This window comes from Hemiscyllium ocellatum, chromosome 32 (genome assembly GCF_020745735.1).
Source record: "Hemiscyllium ocellatum isolate sHemOce1 chromosome 32, sHemOce1.pat.X.cur, whole genome shotgun sequence".
NCBI classification, from domain to species: domain Eukaryota; kingdom Metazoa; phylum Chordata; class Chondrichthyes; order Orectolobiformes; family Hemiscylliidae; genus Hemiscyllium; species Hemiscyllium ocellatum.
The window spans coordinates 13,571,188-13,598,319 of record NC_083432.1 but is presented as its reverse complement, the minus strand read 5'-3'; the positions used below and the strand labels follow the sequence as shown (position 1 = coordinate 13,598,319).

Genomic DNA, 27,132 nt, shown 5'->3' with positions numbered 1-27,132 from the left:
CCAAGTTAGCCAACCTCCAGTCTTCTGGCACCTGACCTGTGAATATCGATGATACAAATAACTCAGCAAGAGGCCCAGGAATCCCTTCTCTAGCTTCCCACAGAGTTCTCGGGTACACCTGATCAGGTCCTGGGGATTTATCCACTTTTACCCGTTTCAAGGCATCCAGCACTTCCTCCTCTGTAATATGGACATTTTGCAAGATGTCACCATCTATTTCCCTATAGTCTATGTCTTCCATATCCTTTTCCACAGTAAATACTGATGCAAAATATTCAGTTAGTGTCTCCCCCATTTTCTGCAGCTCCACAGGGAATGGCAGGGAACTGAAACTTAACATTGGCAATAAATTCAGTGCTGTTTTCCCTTATACTTTTAAAATGATATTTTTGTTTTACTTAGCTCATAAACCTCTCACAGTACTTTTTATTATTTTATACGATTAGTTCATGATATTTTGTTTCTGTTTTTGCGTCAATATTTATATGTCTCTTCGGTCTCAAATTGTATAATGGTACCTTAGAAGAGCACCACCTATTGTTCTTTCACTTTGTATCCTGTCTATGTAATGCAGGTGCTTAGCCTTGCTCCATTTATCTTGGGTACCATATAATGTCTTGTACACATGGAAATTAATCCATGGAACTGCAGGTGAAAAATGCTCAGTAAGATTGTTTTCCTTGGGTGAAGAATTCATTTTATTTGTTTCTGTACAAGCTCGAACTGACATATCATCATCTTGATGGAGAGAATTCTCAGAACTCCAGGTCTCTCATGAAGATAGATAGATCATCTCAACAGTTCTTCTTTTGCCATTGGATGGTTGAGTGCATCAAGTACCAAAGTACATTTTTCGGGAAGGAAACAGAGTGACAGATTGAATGGTTGTTTTATTTGTTCCTCAGCTTAACTCAGTCATGTTCCAATTGATGACATATGGAAGAGTTATGAAGGAACCCTTGCTGCTTTGTGGAATCTAATTGTTGAAGTTTAATTGATGCCAATGGTTGATTGTTATGCCTTCTTCATCTTTAGGCTCCCATCTTCCAAATGTTATGCCACTTAATTGTGCTCTGTTTTGTGTGGAGAGTGTAGTTTGAAAAGGATGGATTGTCTACCTGTTACATAATATCTAAATGTTGTTCATCCTGCACCCATTTCCATGTAAACAAATATTGCAGCAGAACAGTTTTCTTATTGTGGGACAGAGTAGTTTTTTTATTGAAAAAGGTTTTTATATTTTACAAAATTATAAAAGTACAAAATGATAGTATAACAATCTTATATTACAAAAACATTAACAACAAACTACCTACTACTTTACAAAATAAATCAAAACTATCACAAAGTTTTGCGGAACAATCTTTCCATGTTACAATTCGATAAATAATTGAACTTAGCAAATGAGTTTAAATTAGCTTAAATTATATTAGCCTAACCTAACTTAATTTAGATGAGGTCAAATTAAATAAAATCAACTTAAAGTAATTTAACGTAACTTACATCACCTGATGCACCCCCACCGAAGCTCCCAACCATGGGAGCATCAGTTATTATACCAGTATTTATTCAAGCTTCTTCCCTGCAAGGCCCCTGGACCACCAAATCTGGCCTTCACGGCTATATAAAGGCCCAGGTCAATATGGCTGACAAGTCCGTGTCCATGCAATTTAAAAAGGGCCGCCATGTCTTATAGAATAGTTCCATTTTCTGGTGCACTACATTCATAACAAAATCCAGAGGAACGTTCTCCATCATTAATCTACGCCGTCCCATGAGACCTTGGGGAGTTTTCTGAGGTCCAGTTCATTAAAATGTACTTGCTTGCACAATACGTGAGAATGTTGAATAATCTCTTCCTGTGTTCATTTAGCGAAGGCAGATTCGGCAATCCCAAAAGAAGGAATACTGGATCTGCCTTAACTTCAATTCTCAGGATCTCCTTCACTTCATTTGCTATAGCATCCCAATACCTACGGATCTTATGACATGACTGCAGACAATATGTATGGGTACTGGTGCTTGTTTTACATTTAGGGCTCTCGAAATGAATTTTGCTAATCACTCTGGGGTCACATGGGCTCCATGGAGATCTTCAATTGCACAGCCTACGCTTTATTGCATAGAGATCTTTTTCATATTGTCCTGCCATGTTTCAGACTAAATTTATGCCCCTAGTTCCTGACTCCAGATTCCGTAGAATCTTTCCATATCTTCCAAGGTGCCCCCTCTCTGTAAATGGTATAGAGCACTGACAGAGAGTGCCCATGCACCAGAGCACTCTTCTCGCCATGTCGGATTTGTAGGGCTGAGCTAAAATTGTATGTAATCTTCCTCTGTATATAATCCCCAATCCGAAAATAATGGAAGAGGTCCCTATGAGGTAGCTAGTATTGGTGACTCAGCTGGTCAAAAGACATCAGGACCCCTCCCCCAAAAAGGTCTCCCTTGACCTCCCATGCTTTAAAGCCAAAATTTATTGATGCCAGCCTGAATCCTGGGGCTTCAACTAAGGATGCAAACAATGAGGTCTTATGCAGTTTGTCCTTACCCTGCCGCATCATCCTCCACATTTTAACTGTGTTTATAATAATTAGCCTTCTACAATGCTCAGCAACAGATTTCATCCTGTCCATAAACAGCAAATTAAGGAGGGGCAGTTGCCTGTGAGGTTTCAATGTCAAGCCATATCAACCTCTGATCCTTCCACACCCAGTCACTCACATAGAACAATATGGCGCTTATTTGGTATTGCTGAAAATCTGGGAGATCTAGCCCTCCCCTGCCCTAATCTGCCCCACCTCCCCCCCATACCCTGTGGGAGTTGCAACTTGGTGAATTTAATATGAGAGTGCCTATAACACCAAGTGAAGGATCCAAGCCAGCTATTGAGCTTCAGAAGCCTTCTCCTGAGGTATAGTAGCAGAGGAAGAACATCCATTTTAATTAGATTAGATTAGATTACTTACAGTGTGGAAACAGGCCCTTCGGCCCAACAAGCCCACATCGACCCGTCGAAGTGCAACCCACCCAGCCCCATTCCCCTACCCCTGCCCCTAACACTACGAGCAATTTAGCGTGGTCAATTCACCTAAACTGCACATTTTTGGAGTGTGGGAGGAAACCGATGCACCGGGAGGAAACTGGAGCACCCGGAGGAAACCCACTCAGACACGGGAAGAATGCGCAAACTCCACACAGTCAGTCGCCTGAGGCAGGAATTGAACCCGGGTCTCTGGCGCTGTGAGGCAGCAGTGCCGCCCACAAAATCAGAACTATTTGGCCTAACCATGATAATGGTAACCCCTCCAACGTTGACTATTCTGTTTTATCCTTTCAAACAATTGCACAAAGTTAGCTCGATACAGCTGGTGGAAAGCAGGGGTAATAAAAAGACCCAAGAAAGAAAACTTTTTGGTCACCACTGGAAAAGAAATTGTGTTCCACCCTCCAGGTCAGGCACTCTCACCAAGTCCTCTATGGGCATGGCTTCTGATTTTGTAAAATTAATTTTATACCCCAAGAAAATGCCAAATAAGTTAATCTTTTGTATTAACCGGGGTACAGACATTTCCAGGTTAGCCAAAAAGAGAAAAACTCATCAGCGTAGAGAGTAATTTTGTGCTCTCCCAAGCTTACCTTTGGGGCAACTATTTTAGAGTCCTTCTGAATAGCTTCCACCAATGGTTTGATTACTAAGGTGAATAGCGGTGGTGAGAGAGCACACCCTTGTCGGCTGCCTCTCCCAATGCTAATATTATTTGATGTTACGCCATTCATAAGGACCACCACCATAAGGTCGTTACTCAGCAGTACCATCCACCTAATGAATCCCCCAGGCCAAAATGTTCAAGAACACCAAAAAGATACGCCCACTCCACCCAGTCAAATGCCCTTTCCGCATCCAAGGAGACCACCAAGGCCGGAATTGACCTCTGCTGTCATACCTGTGCTATATTCAGCACTCTCCTGATAATACTGGAAGAGCTACAACCCTTAATAAAACCTGCCTGGCCTTCCTTTATGATAGTGGGCAGAACCTTCTCCAATATCAAAGCTAGCATCTTAGACAGGATTTAAAAACCTACGTTCAGCAGCGAGATATGTATATACGATGCACAGTCCTCGGGATCTTTCCCTCCCTTTAGAATAAGGGAGATATTGGCCTCCCTAAGAGGGTGGAAGGCAGTCCTGGCTGTATGAGTGATTTCTATACGCAATATTTGCTGGGCCAACATGTTTATGAACTCCTTTTCGAACCCATTCAGAAACCCATCCGGGCCAGGTGCTTTGCCACTATGGAACTGTCTTACCGCCTCTTGTGTTGTTACGGGTGCATTCGAAAGGGAGGCTTGCTCTGCATTCATACCTGAGAGGTTCAGATTCTCAAAAAAGGATTCCATCCTTGCTACTCCATCCTCACAACCCTCCGATCGATATAACTCTGCGTAAAATTTCCTGAATATTGCATTAATCTTTTTAGACTCGTGCGTGATAGTACCAGTTCTCTCCTGAATGGACACAGTGGACTGTGGGGCACTTTTCTTCCTGGCCAAATATGCCAGCTATCTACTTGGCTTATCACCGTATTCAAATAAACTTTGCTTCGCAAAGGAGACCTCTCTCTTTGCCACCTAGCTTGGCCACAGACAGTCTATTATAATACACCAATTCGACTGTCTTCAGCCAGGCATCAAACATATGTTGCTGTTCTCTCGTCTTTTCCTGCTCACTGAGTATGAAATAATTAAGCCCCTTAAATAAGCCTTGGTGGTCTCCCAAAGCATCGATGGGTTACTGGCCGTACCCGAGTTAATGTCACAGAAGGTCCTAAACTCCCTTGTGAAGTACTCTGTAAACTTGCTATTCTTCAAGAGACATTGATCCTTGCGCTGATCCATGTATCTATTCCACTACTTCTGACCTTGGCATCCAAGTACATTGCTGCATGGTCTGAAATGGTTATAGTCCCAATCCTGCAGAATAACACCTAATCCAGACAGATCGATAGAACAAAGAACATATCAATTCTCCTGCGGCACTTGCGTGAGTTGGAGTAAAAGATGAAATCTATACCATTAGGGTGATGACATCTCCAAGCATTCATCTGCTCCCACCCCCAAATAAGTCCACCAACTTTCTGGATTGCAGGGAAATACCTGAGGAACCCTTTGGCATCATGTCCACCTTGGGATCCATGAGATGGTTGAAGTTTCCTCTTATAATGTTGTGGCACACCCCAAGAGTGTTGATTAAGAATTTAAGGAGATGTGTCAGTGGTCTTATAGACATTCAGGATGCCAGACCCTTCCCTGTGTATTAAGGCCTTGAGGATCATGATCTGCCCATGTTCATCCTTAATTTGGTCTATTATCTGAAATGGGAGGTTCCTCTGTACTAAGATACCACTTCTCTGCTTTTAGAATTAAAAGTGGAAAAGAATACCCTCCACAGTTAAAGGAGAAAGTGAGGTCTGCAGATGCTGGAGATCAGAACTGAAAATGTGTTGCTGGAAAAGCGCAGCAGGTCAGGCAGCATCCAAGGAACAGGAGATTCGACGTTTCGGGCATAAGCCCTTCTCCAATGGGCTCCTGAAGAAGGGCTTATGCCCAAAACGTCGAATCTCCTGTTCCTTGGATGCTGCCTGGCCTGCTGCGCTTTTCCAGCAACACAATTTCACCTCCACAGTTAAAGCACAGTACTGCCAGGTACCTCACAAAAAATTGGATATTCAGGTCTCTCAACCTCTTCCTGACTTCATCAAAAGATTTCCTCTTCTTATTTACAACTCCAGAAAAGTCTTGAAAGAACATAATTTTCAACATCTTGTATACCGGGGCTTCTGAGTCTTCCCCCAGCCTTCTGGAGGCTTCCATTATCATTTGCTTCTCCTTGTAACACTGGGGTCGCAGTAGAACTGGGCAGGGGCTCTGATCTGACCCGGACCAGTGGGCATCGCTATCCGGTGGGCCTGCTCCAGCCTGACTCGACTCCCAGTCCCAGAAGCTGCGGTAGCCACTGCTCCAGGAGGCTACCGGGTTCTCACCACCTTCACGTTCCGGGAGCCTGGTTACCTGTAAATCCTTCCTTCGACCTCAATTCTTGAGGTCGTCGACCTGATCCAGCAAGGCCCAAACCTGGTTTTCCAACATTTGGATTCTTTCCTCCAAATTCTCCGCCACGGTCGTTTGTTCAGCCGCGTTGATCAAGTATTTGGATCTCCTGCACACGCTTTTGTAGCAGCGGTTCCAGTGCCGACTGGGTTTTCTCCTGCAGTTTTACGAACATCGAGACTAAGTTAAGTTGCTCCAATGGGTTCAAAGGCGCCGCCGCTGGCGTCGGGTCCATGACCACGGGTGTGCCTGGTACTGTAGGGGAGTGCCCTGCCTGCTGTGATCCTCGTGCTCCTATTCCTTTATTCGTCTTCATCTTGTTCCCAAATGTTAGGACCAGTATTTAAAAGGTTCTAGGGGTTTTGTTTTATTTTATTTTCCCAATTTTTCTTATAGATGGCTAGTGGGTCGGGGTATATGTAAAAGCACCACTTTACTTGGGTTATGGTGCAGAGCCCAGCACAGCAGACCTATCAGATCACCACCATCTTGGATCCCTCGAGTTTAGTTTCCAATTACAGTTAACTTTCCGAGATCCTGGAGGTGAAGAAGACATATGTGACGTGTACTGGTGGTATGCGTAACAAACATATATAAACTATCAGTAGGAACCGGTCCCTGCTGAGTGTGGGGAATGCTTATTATTTGATAGAGACTATACAAAACGGGTAATTTATTATTTTAATTGTCCACACCTCAGCTATGTTTTTAATTATTTTTCTACCAAATAATTGGTGATCTATCTTAGTTCTAGACTGGTGTGTGATGTTTTACTACCCATATTTTGATTCTCTATATGGCATCCAGATAGAGGAGACTTTAAAATTTATTTATGATATCTAGATGTCGCTGGTTTGGTGAGCATTTAGAGTCCATTCCTAGTTGCCCTTAAGGTGATGGTGAGCTGCCTGCTTGAACTGCCACAGTGTATTTGTTGTAAGTAGATTCACAATTCAGTTGAGGGTGAGGGGACAGTGACACTGAAGAAATGGCAAAGTATTTACAAGTCAGGATGCTGTCTTTTATGAGAGGAGGTAGAGAAAACTCTGAATGCTAACCTTGGATCAGGAGAGGCATGTACCGAAAAATAGAGGGAAGCAAAGAACTAATGAATAGAAAATAATTAGTCAAAGATGATCGATGAAAAAGCTTTTTCAAGTCGTTGATCAAAGAAGGAAAAGGAAATTAAGAAAATCAAAAAAGGAAAAAGAAGGAAATCATCTCTGATGGAGAGTCATCTAGATTTGAAACGTTAGCTTTCTGTCTCTCCACGGATGCTTTCTGACACAGTGATTTCCAGCATATTTTGTTTTCAGTACAGATTCCAACTTCTGCTGTAATTTGCTCCTAAAAAAGGAAAAGAGCTCAGTTAGTGTTTCTTTCACATGTAACTTCTTTTTACCACTTGAATGTGCTGAGGAAAGTTATCTGGCCTCCTGCTATATGTTCTTTACGAGTGCCATTTCTAGCAGCACGTTGGGAATGTATACATGACTGGCTTGGTGATTGCAAGCCGCCTTCTTTACTGTTTGAAGTGCCTTTGATTTGAATGCATAAGCAAAAGGAAGATGGTATCTCAAAGTTTCATGTCAGCCTGCCCAATATAGTTTTCAGAATTAATAATTGGATTTCCACAGTTGAATGGATTAGATCTACCTTGGTAACTGAATGAAAACTGACTGCAGTTTTAGAGAAAATACATTGTTCGGTACTAGCTTTTTTTCATGTAGCTGTTAAGCTTTGAATTTTCAAATGCTGTTTTCTTGCTTGAAATCACATTTCAAGCTTCCTACCTTTCAGTCTGAGAGGTCTCCTTTACTTTTTAGTCTCTCCAGAGTTAATGCAGATCATTTAATAAATGATTTTGAAAGGATTCCCATTATACTACTTTGCAAAATCATCATGGAAACATATTGGTATTTAAATAATTTACAGTAAGGAAAGTGGGTAATTGTTATGAACACATCTGTAAATTATCCTGAAGCAGCCCACTAGGGTTAATTTTCTCTTTTATCCAGTTCAGTTTGTTTTAAACTTTGAGTAAATCACTTGGTTTTCTTTTTGAGGCTCAAGTATACTAGTCCTTTGAAATATTGCAGCTTTTACCAGGCAAAATACGTTGGCTGCCTAAATAATTTCTATACCGAAGCAAACATGAGAAATCCAAGTGGGACTGCAAACCCAAAAAGATCCTGTTGCTTTATGTCTTTGAAGAGATATCTGTTGATGTCGATCCCAATTAATAACAATGACTGTTTTGGTTGATCTTTTTTTTTGTATTCTTATTTTGTTTTAAAAGTCTGCCCTGAGAAGATCCTGTGGAACATTCCGCATACTGGAACTAAAGTTTCTTCTTCATTGTCTCTCGGTCAAAATTTCAGGTGTTCTGTGGTTATGAACTGGATAAATGGTTCTGAGCAGTCACCTTAAACAGTGAGTGGCATTTACCTTAGATCTCAGGTGCCACAGGCTAGAGATCTAACAGTGAATAGTTTAAGTACATTGATACAATGAACTCTTTATGTAAGATAATATAAGCTTTATAACCTCATCATGACACTGGGAAGATTTGGAAACCTTGCTACTGGTAGTTCTTTCTTAATAAATCAACAAAGATTGTACAGTTTGAAAGAGCAGTTGATTAAAATTTATATCAATGTGAACATATCAGTTCCTTTTAATTTTAAAAATGTTCTTTATGTGAAAGTCTAGTTTTTCAGTAATTAGCCAACAACTTAATTATTTTCTCCACATGCTTGATATGATCACAATCTGTAGTTATGGGCTATCCAAAATGAATCTTCTGTTGAGTGATGTTCCATCTTTTCTCTCTCTCTCTGTCTTTTATATAAGTTTACAGACTGAATGCGGTTTACTCCTCTTCAGTTTCATCTTGTCTTGTGACTCACTTGTATTTGTGCAGTTCCATAGTTACTGGCACCTCTGCTATCTTGCTACAAAGGCAGCAGTTCATACAGGAGTCAAACCATTTGTGTCCTTGTGAAAATGCATGAACACGTTCCATGAGGGATGCGAGTCCAGCACAGTTTACTCTGCTTTTTTGAAATCAGGTAACTCTGGACTGACCACTGACTCCATCCCCTTCCCAGGCTACTATCTGAGGTTCACAAGACTGTTTGTAGATTTGGCTTTTATTTTATTTTACTATGGATTTGAATTCCAACCCCATTTCAACTTCATCTCCACTGTATAATTGCCCATTTTTAATCTTGCCTTAGCTCATCTACTGATTGTGCATTTTTTTACCTCTAGACATAACTATTTAAATAATCTTCAGTCTTCTATAAACTTGAGCTCAACCAAAAAAGCTGTGATTTTGTGATTACCATTTGTCTCTTTCATATACAAATGTACAAATTATGAGAAAGCATAGGCTACCTCTAGTCTGCTCTATCATATAATAAGATCATAGCTGACTGATGACTCCATATTCCAGCCTACCCACAATAAAGCATCTGCAGTCCTTGTAAACATTTGTCTACCTCTGTTTTCAAAAAAATTCAAAGACTTTGCTTCCATTGCCTTTCAAAGAAAATGTTCCAAAGACTCAAGATCCTTGTGAGAAACAAAGTCTCCTTATCGCTGTCTGAACTGGGCAATCCCTTTTTAAAATAGGAAGCCCTCATCCTAGGTTCTCTTACAAGCATCAAATCATCATCTTTCAGCCTGTCTTAGCCTAACCCTCATCTGACTGCCTTGATCACACTTCGTACCTAGTTCCTGTGAAGACCTGACAGCACTCTCTTTTTTTTTTCTCTCTGGCTTTGTCAACATCTGCTGTTTGCATCTTCTATGCCAGTACTTTTACGTATCTTTTCCTTTCTCCTGAAACAAAGATACATCTCCATGCTGGTTGGTAGGTACTCGATTGAATCCATTGCATTCCTAAGCTTCTCTCCATCCCTCCCACAATCATGACGAAATTCCTGTTTTCATCACCTTCCAGCCCATCATGTTCAACAGACCATTTTACAGCATGACATGACTATCAATTTTCCTATTCCTTTCCCTACACTTACTTACAACATTCTGAAAGGACTGCTTTCATTGCTGTATCTTGGTTCATGCTGTAATCTCTTCTTTCCCTTGGCAGCTTTCCATGCAAATACAGGAGATGCACCAACTGCCTTTTCACTTGTTCCCTTCAAGACATCCAAGACCGTAAACTCTCCTTCCAAACAAATTAGGAATTGACTTAATTTTGTTTTCAATTGTACTTGATGGTCATGTTACAGTTTCTTACATTTGGGAAACCAAATGCAATTTGAGTGATTGGCTGGGAACAGCATCTAACCAATCAAGTTGGCACTTTAATGATCTTTCCTGTCAACAGTCAGATAATAACCACCTTGCTTTCCTTTCTGATAGCATTGGTGATGTTTCTGTTCTTGGTAGTTAAATTTCTGTTAGACCATGTTTTATTCTTATCTGACAAACTACCAGCTCTGCTTTTGTCTTACATCATAATTCATTTGTCATTTAATCAATTTTGCATTTGACCCTACAAGCCTTCCCTTTTGTTCTTTTGTCCCCCTTTCTCCTTTTCTTTGTCTCTGTATTTGTGCAAAACCTGTTGCAGATTGTTCCAATTCTGCTATGATACCTACAGGGAAACCAGAGACTAAAGTAAATAAATTTACTGAATGGCCATCAAAATAAAGAAGTTGCAAGGAAGATTTTATATTTTGTAACTTTGACTTCAGTATAAATTAGAATCAGCTCAAAATAAGCATAAGCTAATAGGCCTGAGATAGCAGATATAACAGAGACTGTCTTTCTGAGTTAGGACAGAATTGATCTATGTATAGAGCTTATATTTTGTCTTTCACTTTAAACATCATTCCAAATTCTTTTTGGTCAGTTGTAAATTGTCTTTTCAGAGCTTCTGGACATTTGTTTTCCTCCATGATGTCAAACAGAAAATTGACCGTCGCATAGAGAGCCTTGAATGCTTCTCCTTAACAAAATTTTATGTTTTTTTTGTCTCTGCTTTCTTATCGTGTCAGAATCTGCTTGATCACCTTCTGCCCACATCCATCCTATCTTCAGCAGTAGCTTTTTCATCTGTCTTCCCTGTGTCTGGCCACATAACTTTCATAACTACTCTCCTTTTCTGCTTCCAAGTCAAATGGACCAGTATTTTTTTAATTAACCAAGAAAAGTACAATTTAGTGCTTGACAATTCATGTAAACTCTTAAAAATCCTTTTCAGATACTTGGAAGATAATTACAGCTATTCCAATGATATATTAGTAATTAAAGCTCTTTCACACTGCCAGCTTCTCGTTCAAAAGATTGTCACAATTTTGACTAACAGTTTTAAAAAGTGAAATGTCAACCCTATTTCTCTGCTACAGTTACTGCCTTACCTGCTGGGTATTCTTAATATTTTCTATGTCCCTATCCTAACTTGCACCTGGCATCATTTATTCATCAACCTTTACTGACTTTCAGTCCAATGATGCTTTGATTTAAAAATTCTCATTTAACCCTAACCCTAATCAATTTCCCCTCCCTATCTCTTTTACCTCCTTCAGCCCATCAGATTCTCGTGCCTTTTGGTCTTTTGCACAATCTCGATTTTCATCACTCTACTATGAGGATTCCTCTGGGTGGTATGAGACTTAAATGCAGATCTTGGACATTGCTTGTTTCAGGAGAGTGTTCAGCTCAGCAAATAAATTAATCAGCCAAAATTCTATATTCTACATTGACTTCAAGTACACATTGGCTTCCTTCAGTTTCCCACATTTGTTCAGAACTACCCAGATAGACTATCAGCCCTGTACAACACATTGCTCACACTAGTCTCAACATTCTTGCACAGATGTCCATACATTATCAGAGGGAAAAAAAAACCGAATGATGTACATTTCTTTTGAGCTTAAATAAAACATATGGCAAAATTTAGCTGTCAGCTCAATAATCAGGCAGATTTCAAGCTGTGAGTAATGCGAAATAAATCTTAGTTAAATCATGGTTGACGTATCTACAACTGTTAGATAAGTTGATTCCAAATAGGAAAATAAATAGAACAGACACTGTTTTCAGTGATTGAGCCTAACAGCACTTGAAACACTGATTGATATCCCTTGATTTAGCTAAAAGCCAGGTAAATTGTTAAATCCCTCAACCCAAAATGCCTTGCTGTGTTCTTATTGCAGTTGTCAGTGATCTATACAATCTAATTATTGATAACTGGTGTCACCAAACTGTACAGTGAAAATTGTATCAGAGAATCTCACGGTGTATTTGGTTTCACAGAATCCCTACAGTTTGGAAGCAGACCATTTGGCCCATCGAATCCACATTCCCCCTCTGAAGAGCATCCCACCCAGACCCACCACCCTACCCTATCCCTGTAACTCGGCATTTCCCATGGCTAATCCACCAAGCTAGCACATCCCTGGAAAGTACGGACTGTTTAGCATGGCCAATCTACTTAACCTACATTCCTTTGGACTGTGGGAGGAGCATGCAGAGGAAACCTGCGCAGACATGGGGAGAATGTGCAAAGTGCATAAGACATAGGAGTGGAAGTAAGGCCATTCGGCCCATCGAGTCCACTCCGCCATTCAATCATGGCTGATGGGCATTTCAACTCCACTAACCAGCATTCTCCCCGTAGCCCTTAAATTCTTGATGTCACAAGGAATTATCAATGTCTGCCTTGAAGACATTTAGCGTCTCGGCCTCCACTGCACTCTGCAGCAATGAATTCCACAGGCCCACCACTCTCTGGCTGAAGAAATGTCTCCGCATTTCTGTTCTGAATTGACGCCCCCTAATTCTAAGGCTGTGTCCACGGGTCCTAGTCTCCTTGCCTAACGGAAACAATTTCCTGGAGTCCACCCTTTCCAAGCCATGTATTATCTTGTAAGTTTCTATTAAATCTCCCCTTAATCTTCTAAACTTCAGTGAATACAATCTCAGGATCCTCAGCCGTTCCTCATATGTTAGACCTACCATTCCAGGGATCATCCGTGTGAATTTCCGCTGGACACGCTCCAGTGCCAGTATGTCCTTCCTGAGGTGTGGGGACCAAAACTGGACACAGTACTCCAAATGAGGCCTAACCAGAGCTTTTTAAAGTCTCAGTAGCACACCGGTGCTTTTATATTCCAACCCTTTTGAGATCAATGACAACATTTGCTTTCTTAATCACGGACTCAACCTGCATGTTTACCTTTAGAGAATCCTCGACTAGCACTCTCAGATCCCTTTGTACTTTGGCTTTACGAATTTTCTCACCGTTTAGAAAGTAGCCTATGCTTTTATTCATTTTTCCAAAGTGCAAGACCTCGCATTTGCTCACGTTGAATTCCATCAGCCATTTCCTGGACTACTCTCCCAAACTGTCTAGATCCTTCTGCAGCCTCCCCACTTCCTCAGTACTACCTGCCTGTCCATCTAACTTCGTATCATCGGCAAACTTCGCTAGAATGTCCCTGTCCACACAGACAGTTGCCTGAGGGTGTAATCAAACCCGGGTCCCTGGTGTTGTGAGGCAGCAGTGCTAACCAGTTTGTGCCAGCTCCTATGAAAGAGCTACTGATTAGTTTTACCCCGCAATATTTTCTACAACCCTGCAAATTTTTTGTTTGCATCTAAATATCTATCTCCTTTTTGATTGTTACTGATGAATCTGTTTCAGCTGCCCTTCATATAGAGCATTCGGTGTAATAACCCATCTGCATAGAATAAATAAAACCTTTCCTCCTGGCTTTTTTGCTAATTATTTTAAATTTTCCCTCCTATCTGTGACCGCTTCACTTTTCCTTGTTCCAACGAATGGTAACGGATCTGAAATGTCCACAGTTTCTGTATCAAAATATACTGTGAGATAGACTGAATATCTCTAGCATTTTTTAAATTTTAACCATGCATTTGGAAACTGATCCTCCTTATTTAGTCAGTTAAAATCCTTTATGATTTTGAATGCCTCTATTAAATATAGCTTTGTCTGCTCTGATGAGAACCATTTCAGGTTTTTTAGTCTATCAATGTAACACCCCTTGTATCACCATTGTAAAATGTGCATACGTTTTTCTGAATCAAGTTAAAAAGCCTAAGGCGCTCAGTAGTGGTTCAGCTACTGTTTCAAGTTGGCCAACTGCACGTGGAAATGAGTTTTTTTGTTCAGAATTGCACCGTGATCATCATATAAATGGAATACATATTGTTCCATTGTAAAAGTAGAAGGTAAAGTTGCCATTGTTTACCACTTTATTGGTTCCCCCCTGAGATGAATCCTCAGACTCCTTCCTTTTTTTGGCAATTTCTTAAGTCTCTTTCTTTGATCTAATACAATCTTTCCTTTTTCTTGTAAGCCAGAGGTAGATCATGTTTGATTTTGTGTCTCAAACGATTGTAGATTTGTTGTAATTCTCCATGTATTCTCTAAGTGCATGCTATTGCCTGCCTACTGTTATAACTTTTAATGTAATTTCTCAGTCTACCACAACTAACTTACTCATCATACTTTCATAGTTCCTTTTATTTCATCTAATGTGCTATATATCTGCTTGCCAACATTCCTGTTGCTTGCCCTCGCCCTCTCTGATCGCCGTTGCCCTCTCCGATCGCCCATTCCTGGTGGGTAAGTCAATAGCTGCGATTGATTGTATTTTTCTAAGTATCTCTACTTTAAGCAAAATTCCTTTTATATCCTATTCCTGATTAAATCTTCCGCCGGCATCCTACCCTTGAAGCAGTTTTCTCTTCCTGACTGGGTTTCCTTGCTACTATTTATTTCTGTTCAAAAGAGCCTCCTAAAATCTGTCCTTTCCTTAAAGTTGCTAAATATGGTGTCCAGATCAGGAGGGAAAGAGAATAGAACTGTCTCACTTTTCTCTTTGATGATGAAATCTATTAGCTGAATTCTGGTGTTATAGTCAATCACATTTGTCTTCTTAAAGCTAAAAGCTTTGAGCAGATGCTGTTAGGTAAAATTATGCAGTGATATATTTTTGTGAAACAGTTAAATAATCTGGTTATATTGGAGAAAGGAAGCTCAACTTGCTTGGTTTTGGTGAACCTTTGTATTTAGTATACATGGTCTTTTATTACAGATGGTTGGCCTTATACTGTGAATCTTTGAATTGAGTAATGTTCTGGGGGCTGAACCACTGTGAGTGCTGAGTTTGCACAGCAAACATGGCCACGTTCACTATTCTATCTATCTGATGGGTCATTTGGGATAAGGTTTTCATTGTGTTCACAGGAAAAAGGTCCTGTCAGGTATTATAATATATCATCATCTGTTATTCAAAGCTTCAGAACTGGCCAGTGTGCATTTTGTTTAGGTCTGTTCTGATAACTGGAATTCCTCACTAAAAACACTTCTTAATTGGGGATTAATTTGAATGAAGTTAAGGAAGATAAGACTTCGGTGGCTAATGTGCTGCAAGAATTCAAATTGTGTATTCTCCAGATTGCACAGCAAAAATCAGCAGTGGAGATTCAATCCTTCAGTTAACCTCCTGTGAGTGACATGTGCAATATATTGGCCATATTGAGACAAGTTAAACTTGTGATTATTGCTCAATTGCTCCTATTCCTCAAATGTTCAATTTTTTTTACAGCAAAAGCTAGTGCAATATTGTCACTTCAGCTGTGAATGCTTTGGAACCTGCTTTGATAGTCTTGATATAAGTCATAAATGTCAAATCTTGCAGTGACCGCTCCGCCCAGTCTGTCAATCTTGGTGATAAGGGTTCTTTTATACATATTTAAAAATGATTGCAAGAACACTTATCAAACCGTGTAACTTTTCCATTGATTGATCAGTACATTTCCAACAATGACAGTACTTGTTATGTCACAGGCAATTAGCAGATTATAAACACTTAATGGATTACTTGAAGTTTGAATTGTTTTTAAATTTTCGTGGTGTATGGAAAAAGGCTGCCCAATTGCCAAGGTGGGTGTGAGAATGTGATTTGGCCCTTTTTTTGTGTTTGTTCACCGTTCAATTCAGTTTTGCCCTCCCTCCACTTCTGTCATTGCGCCTTCCTCTATCTGTGTTGGCGGCCAGTTGGAAGCATGTCACTGTCTTTATCTAAGGTGTGGTCCCTGGGAACTGAGGAGCAGAGCTGTGAGAAATGCAAGTCCTGTCTGCTTCTGTTAGGGAGCAGAGAAGTAAGTGAAGTCAGGATCACTTGCAGTATAACGTACGCAGCAGGCTGGAATTTTCTTGCCAATAATATGCTTTCTACTTTTTAAATTTAACAGTCTGAGAACAAAAATGTATGTACTACAGTTTTTGAAAAACCTGGGAACAAGAAAGTCCAGATGATCCAGTTGTTGGTTTGGATGTGGTTCTAACCTGGAATTGGGTTCCAGGCTATCTATTGATCAGTTCCCACACTGTAGGTTTAATCATCTATTCCAAAGCGGCTGCCTCCCACTGGAAAACATCTGTGTCCTTGGGTTGTTTTTCCAACTTCAGAAATGATCTGAGCTGTAAACTTTGTAAACAACAGATAGCATATAATCACAGTTACGTGGCCACTACAGAACTTGCTGCATCCATGGAGAGGGTTCATTTCATATTCTTGTTTTGTCAGCAAACTCTTATAGTGAAAGTGATTCTGATCTTTGTTGCCATTTTTCTAAATAGAAAGACATTCTTCCTTTCTTCATTATGTTGCTTCCTCATGAGGTAGCACTAAAGTTGGGCTTCTGGTAAAAATATATGTTGAGCAGAGTTATAGTCAGGCAGTTGTCTCCCTTATATCTTATAATGCCCCAGAATCTGCAGTTGTAATTGATTCCCTGGAAGGATGGAATACCCATCTGCCAGGAATTAGTCCATCGCAACCAATAAAAAACAGCTAACCTTGCACATCAAACACCTGGAAGTGAAGACAGTGGCTCTGGAATATTTCAAGTGCTTAGTACAAAGCAAATCATTACATGGGCAATTCTAGAATACTTTGCCACATCATCAAGTAGGAGGGACTTATAGCCAAAGTTGAATGGGGAAGTGAGGGATCTTATTTCTGCCACCTGCATAACCAGCTTCTACATTTCAATGATAGCGATCTTGTCAGCCTGAAAGCTGGATGATCACCCTTTGTTTTCATATACTGTATTCCTGGATCCGATATGAGTTATAGGATTGTCTACTGAATGTCATCTCTGGTGTGTTCACTAAGATGCTATCTACATAGTACATTTTTATGATAGTGACTTTAATGCATTATAATCTCGTCTTTGGAGTCTACCTTCTGTATTTTCAATTTTCTGCACTGTATTGAATTGTCACTATTTTATATCGTTGATATAGAGAAAAGTAACTTGTTCCACTGCTTTTCTCTATACCATCCTCGCTGTGTGGAACGTGATTATTCATCTAAAACTGTGTTCAAGTTGACTGATGTACTTGTGGCTTTTACACTGGTACAGGATTGCATTAACGTTAGGAACCAAACTGTGATGTACCATATTCCTTACATTGTAGTGCTTCTTTATCATTTTTATTTCATGTAATAATGTGACTCTGTGGAGTTGTCTTGTCTTTTTTTATACATCTTTTCTATGTTGAGTGCTGTATCTGTTACTCCTTATATTTGTTAAACCTTTTATGTTCAATTTGATAATAGGAAAAATGGTTTAAAAAGAATCAGCATACGTTACCACATTGCCCTTTCTGTGTTCAGGAGTTGCGTTTCTAATGTTGGGAGTTCTATACCATTTAGCATTACACTGGTTAGAGACAACCTGGGAGAATCCTTTCTATAGAATGCTCTCCTGTTTGTGACATAATGCTGTCCCCGAACGTGCTCATACTCCTGGGACATTAAGAAATTTTGGACTAAGTGTCACCGCTGACTTCAGTCAGTGTTAAAGTTATAAAATCCTACATTTGATCAGGATGCTGATCGTACTTGTCTGAAAGGGTGGTGAAAGCACAGATGATAGTAACTAGGAAAAAAGGAACTGGAAAATAACTTGAAAAGGGAAAATTTGCAGAACTATGGGAAATAGACCATAGAGACTAGTGGATAAGTCTTTCAAAGATCTGGCACAGAAACAGTGGGCTGAATGGTCTCTTTCTGAGCTGCACAATCACATGATGATTCACGGTCAGTCCAGCCAAAAGTCCATTATAATCATTTATCCTTATTATCTCTGCTGTTGAGCTATGCTTATCAGTGTGCTGAAGCAAACCTAATCAGTTCACTGTCACTTTATCAGTGCAACCACAGCTGTAGAACCTTGCTGTGAATATCCAGAAGGAACTTGGGAAGAGGGGAATGTCATTTAGCCCCTCAAGCCTGTATATCATTTGCTGAGATTGTGGCTGATTTGTGACTGAACTAAAATAATTTTTTTTGTCCTTTAATGCAATTGTTCAACAAAAATCTCTGTTTTACAATTAACAATTGATTTGACATTATTTGTCATTTGTGAAAACGAGTTCAAATTTCTGATACCCATTATGTGTTGGAACATTTATTAACTTCAGTGTGAAAGGCTTGGCTCTACTTTTTCAACTGTCTCTGAAGACAAAACTCCCAAATCTGTTAGAAAGTATCTTTCTCCTTTCCCCTTAATATCCTGAATATTTTAATTAATGACCCCATCATCTTCAAAATTCCTATAATACAAATCACGTTTGTATAATCTTGCCTCAATATAATTTTTGGAGTCCAGATACCATTCTGACTAACCCGTACTGTGCTCACAATGCCAATTTTTCCTTCTGTGATATGAAGAGCTGCATTCCACGTATGATCTACTCATTAATGCAGATGATTCCTGTCCCCTTGTAGTCCTCTAGATATGTAGCCAGTTTTCTGTTGTGACTAATCTTTCTGTTTGGACTTACAGTTTTGGTTGGGATGCTGTTTGGAGGTTCGGGGTGGCCTCGATGAGTCTACTGGCTGCTCCCACATTGTAGGGATTCTATGAATGGCAATACTGAGTAATTGGTGAAGCTCTCCTATGGCCTCCTTACTCCCTGCTCCCTCCACTGCAATCCGTTTGCCATCATCTTGCAGAAGTTGTGGTGCGGCTTGCTTGTAGAGGAAACCTGGTCACCCGGGGTAGCAGCTACCCCTGACTGTTCAGCACTTGGTGAGGTAGTGAGCCAATCCCTTCTCCCTGTGACTCAGTTCCAGCCAAGGGCCGGCTCTCTGTACGCTGCAATTCCCACACTCTCCATGTTCCTGGCTGTGCTCTGGCACAGCCCTGACAACCTGCAGTAGCAGCGGTGCACACTCCAACTGGCTCGGCTCAGCAAAGGATAAAAGTGACAGAATCATTGGACCCATGCAGTGAATGACAACATGATCCAACAATTGTACTGGAACTATTCCCCTCCTCCCCGTAATAGGGGCGCTCGGTGTCAGCAGGTAAGGTTGTACTGCCATCCGAAAATATCACGGCAAACCTCTTGCTTTGTCGTGACACACTGGTTGAAAGCCATTGCTGCAAAGTACTTCTCTTAGGAAAGAGTTCCTTCAATGCAACCATGTGATTTTACAAGTCTTGTTCTCTACAACTGGAAAAATAAGTTCCAATTTTTAATCAAATGTCATTGGAATGTTTTGCTAACGCTACTTGATATTTTCAGTCAGGCAAGTGATTTGTTTCAGTAAAAAGTAAGGTCTGCAGATGCTGGAGATCAGAGCTGAAAATGTGTTGCTGGTTAAAGCACAGCAGGTTAGGCAGCATCCAAGGAACAGGAAATTCGACGTTTCGGGCCAGAGCCCTTCATCAGGAAAGTGATTTGTTTCAGCAAGGCAGTTTGTAAAGCTACCAAATGCAGGGTTTTGCTTCTTGTATATAACTCTGTTTAAACCTCTTTAATTTCAGAGCGATAAATCACTGGCCATGTTGACCACCAATTAAACTTCAACAACATTGCTGTTCTAGCCCTTTCATCATTTGAACCCGTTTCCTTTTCCAATATTTACAGCTTTATATTTATCTACATCTGGATACTTGAGTATTACAGATTATAATTTATGCCAACCCACGATTGTACACTGTTGCTGTGGGAAGAATTGGCAGTATTGTTTGCTTTAAATCTATGCAGATTTGAAGATAATTTTATGTTGATGAGTATGGAGTTCTATAATTGAACCTCAGCAGGAGTGAATGAAGATTTGCCAAAATTAGTTCTAACAGCAGGAAGTTTGCAAATTGATTTACTTAATGACCTTATAATATAATGTGATTCCACTGATAACTGAAACAATCTAATAGATGCGAATTGCTGAAGCATTTCATATCGTTGTACGCTGAATTAAATCTTGACTCTCAAGCTAATGGAAGCAAATTGATGGCAGTTTTGCAAGCATGAGGAAAAAGGACATTGTCAAACGTAAACTGCTTAATCTATAAAACCTTAACCTCACTATTGATGTCCATTTAAAAAAAAAGTGTTTTAAAAATGATATGCATAGTATTGTGAAAGTCTCTTTCGCCAGTGAAATTGCAGAACTAGAAATGCTATTTCTTCAAACGCTCGCTCACATCCCAAAACTGAGTGGATCCCAGAACCTCCTTTCCTTTCAGTCATTTACCTGAATCATCTCTGCAGTATCACAATATTTTTTCCCTGATGCCAACTTGCATTCTATAAAGCATAATGTTGTCAGTCAGCCAGCGTTGTTACTCTGATTATACAATATACAGAAAGCATTGTCAATGCAATTTGTTGACTTTTGAGGATGTAGATAGCAAAAAGCACAAGCCTAGCTTTGTGTATTGATTGTATCTTCCATGGTGCTCAGCAGTACTTTCTTGTGAAGCGTGATGGCCTTCTGAAGGATTTCCCTTACCGGGTAATGAGTAGGGTGTAGGAGGTTGAGGAGTGACCTTCTAGAAATTTATGAAATCATGATGGGTGAATAGCAAAGATCTTTTCGGAAGGCTAAGGAAATTCAGTTATTCTGGTCCCATTTGCCAGCACTTGGCCCAGGTGAGGAATAGGTTTAAGGTAAGCAGGGAAAGATTTAAAAGGGACTTGAGAGGCATGTTTTCACCCAGAGGTGGTTCGTATGTGGAATGAACTTCCATAGGATGCGGTAGATGCAGGTACAGTTCCAACATTTAAACAACATTTGGAAAGGCCCATGAATGGATAGGATAGTGAAAAAATAGTTTGGTATGCTTTCCTTTATTGGTCAGAGTATTGAGTATCGGAGTTGGAAGGTCCTGCTGTGGTTGTGTAGGACATTGGTTAGACCACTTTTGGAATATTATGTGCAATTCTGGTCTCCCTTACAGGAAGGCTGTTGTGAAATGTGAAAGGGTTCAGAAAAGATTTACAAGGATGTTGCCAGGGTTGGAGGGTTTGAGCTTTTGGAAGAGGCTGAATAGCCTGGAGCTGTTTTCCCTGGAGTGTCAGAGGCTGAGGGGTGACCTTATAGAGGTTTATAAAATCATTAGGGGCATGGATAGGGTAAATAGACAAAGTATTTTCCCTGGGGTGGGGGAGTTCAGAACTAGAGGGCATAGGTTTAAAGTGAGAGGGGAAAAATTTAAAAGGTAACTAAGGAGCAACTTCTTCACACAGAAGATGGTGCATGTATGGAATGAGCTGCCAGACGAAGTGGTGCAGGCTGGTACAATTAAAACATTTGAAAGACATCTGGATGGGGATATGAATAGGAAGGGTTTGGGGGATATGAATGAAGTGCTGGCAAATGGGACTAGATTAATTGAGAATACCTGGTAAGCATGGACAAGTTGGGCCAAAGGGTCTGTTTCTGTGCTGTATATCTTTATGACTCTGTAGTAGGCAAGGTTTAGAGGGATATGGGATTTGGAAAACTTGTTTGGAATGGACATGTTGGATCAGAGGGTCTGTTTTTGTGTTGAGTGATTGCTTGGCCTTTTGAATTATGCTGCTGTAGAAACAGATTATTCACATGTAAGTCTAATTTACTTTTTGTTGGTCTTGAGTGCTGTTGTGTTCAGAGTAGAGACTAAGTATAATCTTCAGTTGAAATAAGTTATAATCAGACCTAAACATGCTGACATATTCCATTCTCATTTTAAAGTCGTACATTCTGTTGTCAGTTTTTTCTGATTCTATTATGAAACGCTCCATGGTCACTTTTATAATGGAAGCTGTAATATGTAAACTTGTCATACAGCAATTACAATGCCAGTGGTGCCACACTGCGTCCACTACTGAGAGACTCAAATCCTAAAGGTAATTACTGTAGTCCTATTCATATCGTGATTTATCATAAACCTCATAAGGCACTTTGTACGATCACTTATTCTAACGTGCAGTATTATGTAAGCAAATGTTCCGCCATTGTCAGCCAGTAGTGCAACACAGATAGTAGTAGAAAAAATAGTAATTTAATTTACTAGCACAGGTACTTCTGGAATAATGTGCGTTTTGGCAGTAAGATTTGGCTATAATGTTGCTACAAATTTAAGGAATGGTATTTTGGGGAAGGCTTACCTCTGTTGGCAATAGCATGATTGCAGCAGGGATTAGTTTACGCACTTTGTTCTGCACGTGCTCTGAAATCTGTGTGCCATTCTGCGCATGCGCCGGTGTTCTTGGTGTTCTGCGCATGCACTGGTGTCTGTGCATTTGCAGTGTCAGTGCTGGTCTTCGAACCATTCTGTACATATGCCAAAGTCTCTGTGCTGTTCTGTGCATGCATCATGTCAATGCTGGTCCATGTGCCATTCTGCACATATGATGTCAGCTTCCAACAGAGTAGCTTTCTGTGAGAGATACTGAACAGAGCAGCTTTATTCCATTTTTCAAACCTACTGTGTTAAATTTACTTTTGCTTTGCTAATAAATATGATTTCAACCTCCATTTAGGCTGTACTATACTTTGCACTAGACTTTTGGATGATTTTTCAGCGATCATGAGTGATATTCTTTGTTAGTCTACCTCTAAATCCACTTTTCCCAAAGGTCTCATTATTTCTATTAAGCAAGGTTTGGCTGCAACGCAACGATGACATTATAGGAGAACGACTGGTATTTGTTGGTGGTATTAAGTATCATCTCATGGTTTTGAATAGTATGGGCAAATTCTTTAACTTCCTGTTCAAGAGCTGCTCCACTGACCAAGGAGTCTTCTGTACTTCCAAAATTACTATTACATTAAGATGAGGAAGAAATTGCATTTATAGAGCACCTTTGAGGACTTCTTTTCTCATGGACATCTTTTCTTCTTCATAGATATGAGCATCATTGATCATCGTGAGGATATATAATCTATATCTTCAATCATACTGCTCGTTCTGAATTCTTCTTGAAAGAGATGGTGCACAACTGTTAAATCAGTGCAGCCTACATCACTGTCAGAGAGAGTATTCCAGGATTTTAACTCCATGGCCATGAAAGAACAGTGATAGATTTCTGAAATAGGATGGTATGTGATCAAGGGGTGGGGGTTGGGTGAAGAGGGGTTGAGGGGTGTGCTCTGGATGATGGGAAGGTACATCTACTGCCCTTTTTCTTCCAGGTGGTTGAGGTTCAGGGTAAGATCAGAGTTGAAGAGTAGTCACAGTTTTTAAAGAAAGAAATGAGACAGGCGATTTACACAGCGAAGTCCCACAAAAAGTAGTGCGATAATGAGGAACTAAACATGTTTCTTTCATGTTTACTGGTATTGGTTACTGTTTGTCAGGACAATGTGTACAACTCACTTGCTGATCGTATGAATAGTGCTGTAGGATCTTTTTGTGTCTACCTGAGAGAGTGAGTGTTGAGTCATTATTTTTGTTAATTTATGTACTTGAAATGATATCAGGATGAGAAAAGAATGATCCTGTCCAAGTTGTTTTGAAGCTATCTGTTGCTTCACTCTTGTGCTCTGTTTTTTCTGACTGTAGCATTTTGTCTAATATAGTATCTGTCATTGCAGGGAGCACAGAAGAAGATCCTGGATGTGGCAAATATGTTGGGAATGTCAAATACTGTGATGCGTCTAATTGAGAAGCGAGCGTTCCAGGACAAGTTCATTATGATTGGTGGGATGGTGGTCACCTGCATTATCATGGTCTTGGCGGTTAAATATTTGACATGAGTCAATTTTGTCTTGTGGACTCTGCTTCAGGGAAAATAAAGAATCAGTATTTCCATGAAAAGACTGCCCAAGTGATTGTCTGGCTCGTTGCTTTCAGACTCCTTCCCCTCCCTCCCCCAACCCCCCATTGCCCTGAAACTATTTCAGGTTAATGACTACTAGTCTGGACAAAAAGCCTTTACACAATCTGTAACAATGATGCCAATTCTTTTGGCCAGCACCATTGATCAAAGGTTTGATAAAGGCCAATAATTTCAAATCTAATAAATAAAAATGATGCATTATAATCATTTTAATTTTGTAGTACCTGGAGGAGGGAAAAAAAATCTTTGTTTAATAAAAAGAAACCTGTAAAAAATGCTGAATTTGATGATACTGCCAGGAAGCCACTTTGTACTAATTGCTCCTATCCCATCTCCAGGCATTTTCCTGCAGAAATAAACAAGTAATTTCAGATAGCTGACGTGACCTTCTCAGAAATAGCATTTTCAACCTTTGATGCATTCAAATGAGGCATTCCATATTTCCCACGCCAAATGTTGCAACCTGGTGTTTCAGGTAATAGCCAGGTGCACTGTCCCCATTTGCCACCCGTTGAGCTCTCAATTCTTGTGAGAGCAAGTTCCAGATCTCAGCCAAGTTTTGGAGGCAATTGTTGACTTGAAGGTGTATTTGCTGCATAGTCAATGAGAAACTCTTGAGGATGAGTGAACCCAGGCTACTTACATAGATCATCTAATAGTGGGCTCCAAACAGCATCACAGGGAAAGTGTGTAAGGTATCCTCTTCCTGTCCCTAAATTCATCCAGTGGCAATTTTTTTAAAAATCTCATCCGAAGAAAAACTGGAATTGGACTTAAAGGAAAAAGATACAGCTCTTACTATTGAAAGTTTTTTTCTATTGCTGTTGGAGGCTGTATTTATTATAAAGCAGCAAACTACGTTTACTTATTCAGTCTAGATGGTGCCCAAGTGACATCATATTCACTGTGAAGCTGAGAAATGGTATCCTTAGTCCGTTTGCATTAGTGGGAAATGGATGTGATGTGAATTGTTTCTCATTGGAATAACCTGTATGCTTACTGTGCATCAAATTGTGTGGTCATATTCCATGATATTGACTCTCAGCCTACAGGATACTTTGGAATAACTGAAAGATAGTTTCTGTACTCAATAAAAGAAAAAGCTAAATTGCCTCACCCTCATTGCTATTTTGTCGTTAGTTCAATGTTCTTTTGTCTGTGTTCGATACTTATAGCACGTGTATTGCCAGTTTCACTGTAGGCTGGCCCTAAACTATACTTAAAATTATTAAACCAAGCTCCATTCAGTAGATATCCAATGACTCCTGTAAATCTGTTAAAGATTCTTCTACTTTCTGAATGTTAAGGTGCAATGTACATCCTGCATTATGGTTTGAAATGCAACTGTGTATATATGATTAATGGTTTAATGCTTCCGATACACAGATATGGGTTGTAATTTCTTTTGACATTCTGTCTATCAGACTGTGAATCCTGTCTTTCCACCTCAATAGGTTTGAGTAAATAACGTAAATTTCAATCCAAATCTTATGAGGCAGGCTTTCCTCTTCCTGTGCCTGGGACTATTGGATTGCTTGGGCTGTGAGAAATGAGAATACACAGGAAGTCAGGCTGGGAGGAGTGCACAGTCATAAGGGAGCTTGTCTGATCTTTTGTCTATTTAAAGTAATTGTGGAAATTAAGCTGACTCCAGTAGGGTGTGCATACTTCCCACCCAATTTTCCTGTATTCACTACGCCCAGGTGATCCAGTAGCCCAAAGCACGGGAACATTTGCCCTGCAAATAGTTGGCTTGCCATATCTTGATTAATTTTGCAAATGAGAGTGCATTGACCTGTCCCATATGATATGTTTGTTTAACTGTTCCCTTTTGGTAATTGATTGTCAATGTTGATGATGGTTGAAAAGTCCATTTGCTTTCCACTGATCACTTCTGGTTAGAATTATTAAAGAACTTAATGTAAATGCAAATATTCTGTACTTTAAAAACTGTTTCATCTCAATTATTGAAGAACATTTCAGTACGTTGTTTAATAAGTTTGATCCTGGATACTTATCAAGTGAGCTAGACATTTTGCAGCATTTAAAGCATTGTAGTTAAATCTATGAGCTTTAATGTTGTTATGCTCTCTGTCTGTCACTACTAATTGGTAATGAATGGTTGTGAAACTTCTGGTTCTAGTGGGGCCTGTGTGTTGTCCTGGTTTCTTTTAGTTCCAGGTAAGTTTCCAGGATATTTTCCGACTACCTATTTCAAATCTTCACCAACCACTGTTCTGGAAAAGTTTCTCTCACCATTTTAATGGACATTCCCAAAATTATAAACTCTGCAGGATTGAATAAAATCAAAACCATGAATTAACTATATGTTTGCGCATATAGGTACAGATGTTCATAAAGATAGAGATAAAAGACAGCTGGACACATCATTGCTTATCCTGCAGGATGCAACCTGTGTCAAATCACTGTCCAACTTTAGCAAACTTACTTGGAAAATATTCCCCTCCTGCTTTGGTGAATCAATCAAGCAAGGTGACTATTACGGTTTGCAAACAACATGTCAGAAATTCCTGGACACACTGCATGACTTCCTACTACAATGATTAGAAGTTTGTGTACAGCAGACAACATTGTTTATAATATGCTCTCAATGAACTGAGCTCCATGGTGTCGTCTTCCAGCTACCCTATCACAAGGACAATTATAATAATCCGCCTGTCCTGGGAAGTACTGATAACTGAAAATTTATCCGTAAAACTGAAAAGTACACAAAAACTTTGCTTCAAATTATTTCAGAAGGTATCGCAAACATGATAACAGTGCAAGTTTCACAAAGTTAATAGTTCCAAATTAATTTAGGTGTAGTTTTGACCTATGATTACTTTGTTGATACTGCTGCTTTGGATTTCTGCAAAGATTAACTATGTA

The 27,132-nt window shown here is 39.9% G+C and overlaps 1 protein-coding gene across 2 annotated transcripts in view; it reads left to right on the top strand.

Annotated features, from left to right (window-relative positions):
* gosr2 (golgi SNAP receptor complex member 2) overlaps positions 1-24,221 on the top strand; it is a 63,446-nt gene extending 39,225 nt beyond the window's left edge. For both annotated transcript variants that reach the window (XM_060848591.1, XM_060848590.1), the window contains one exon: positions 23,999-24,221. In XM_060848591.1, coding sequence (XP_060704574.1) covers positions 23,999-24,160 — 162 coding nt within the window. In that variant the 3' untranslated portion in view covers positions 24,161-24,221. The remainder of the gene's footprint in view (positions 1-23,998) is intronic.
* Positions 24,222-27,132: the final 2,911 nt, after the last annotated feature.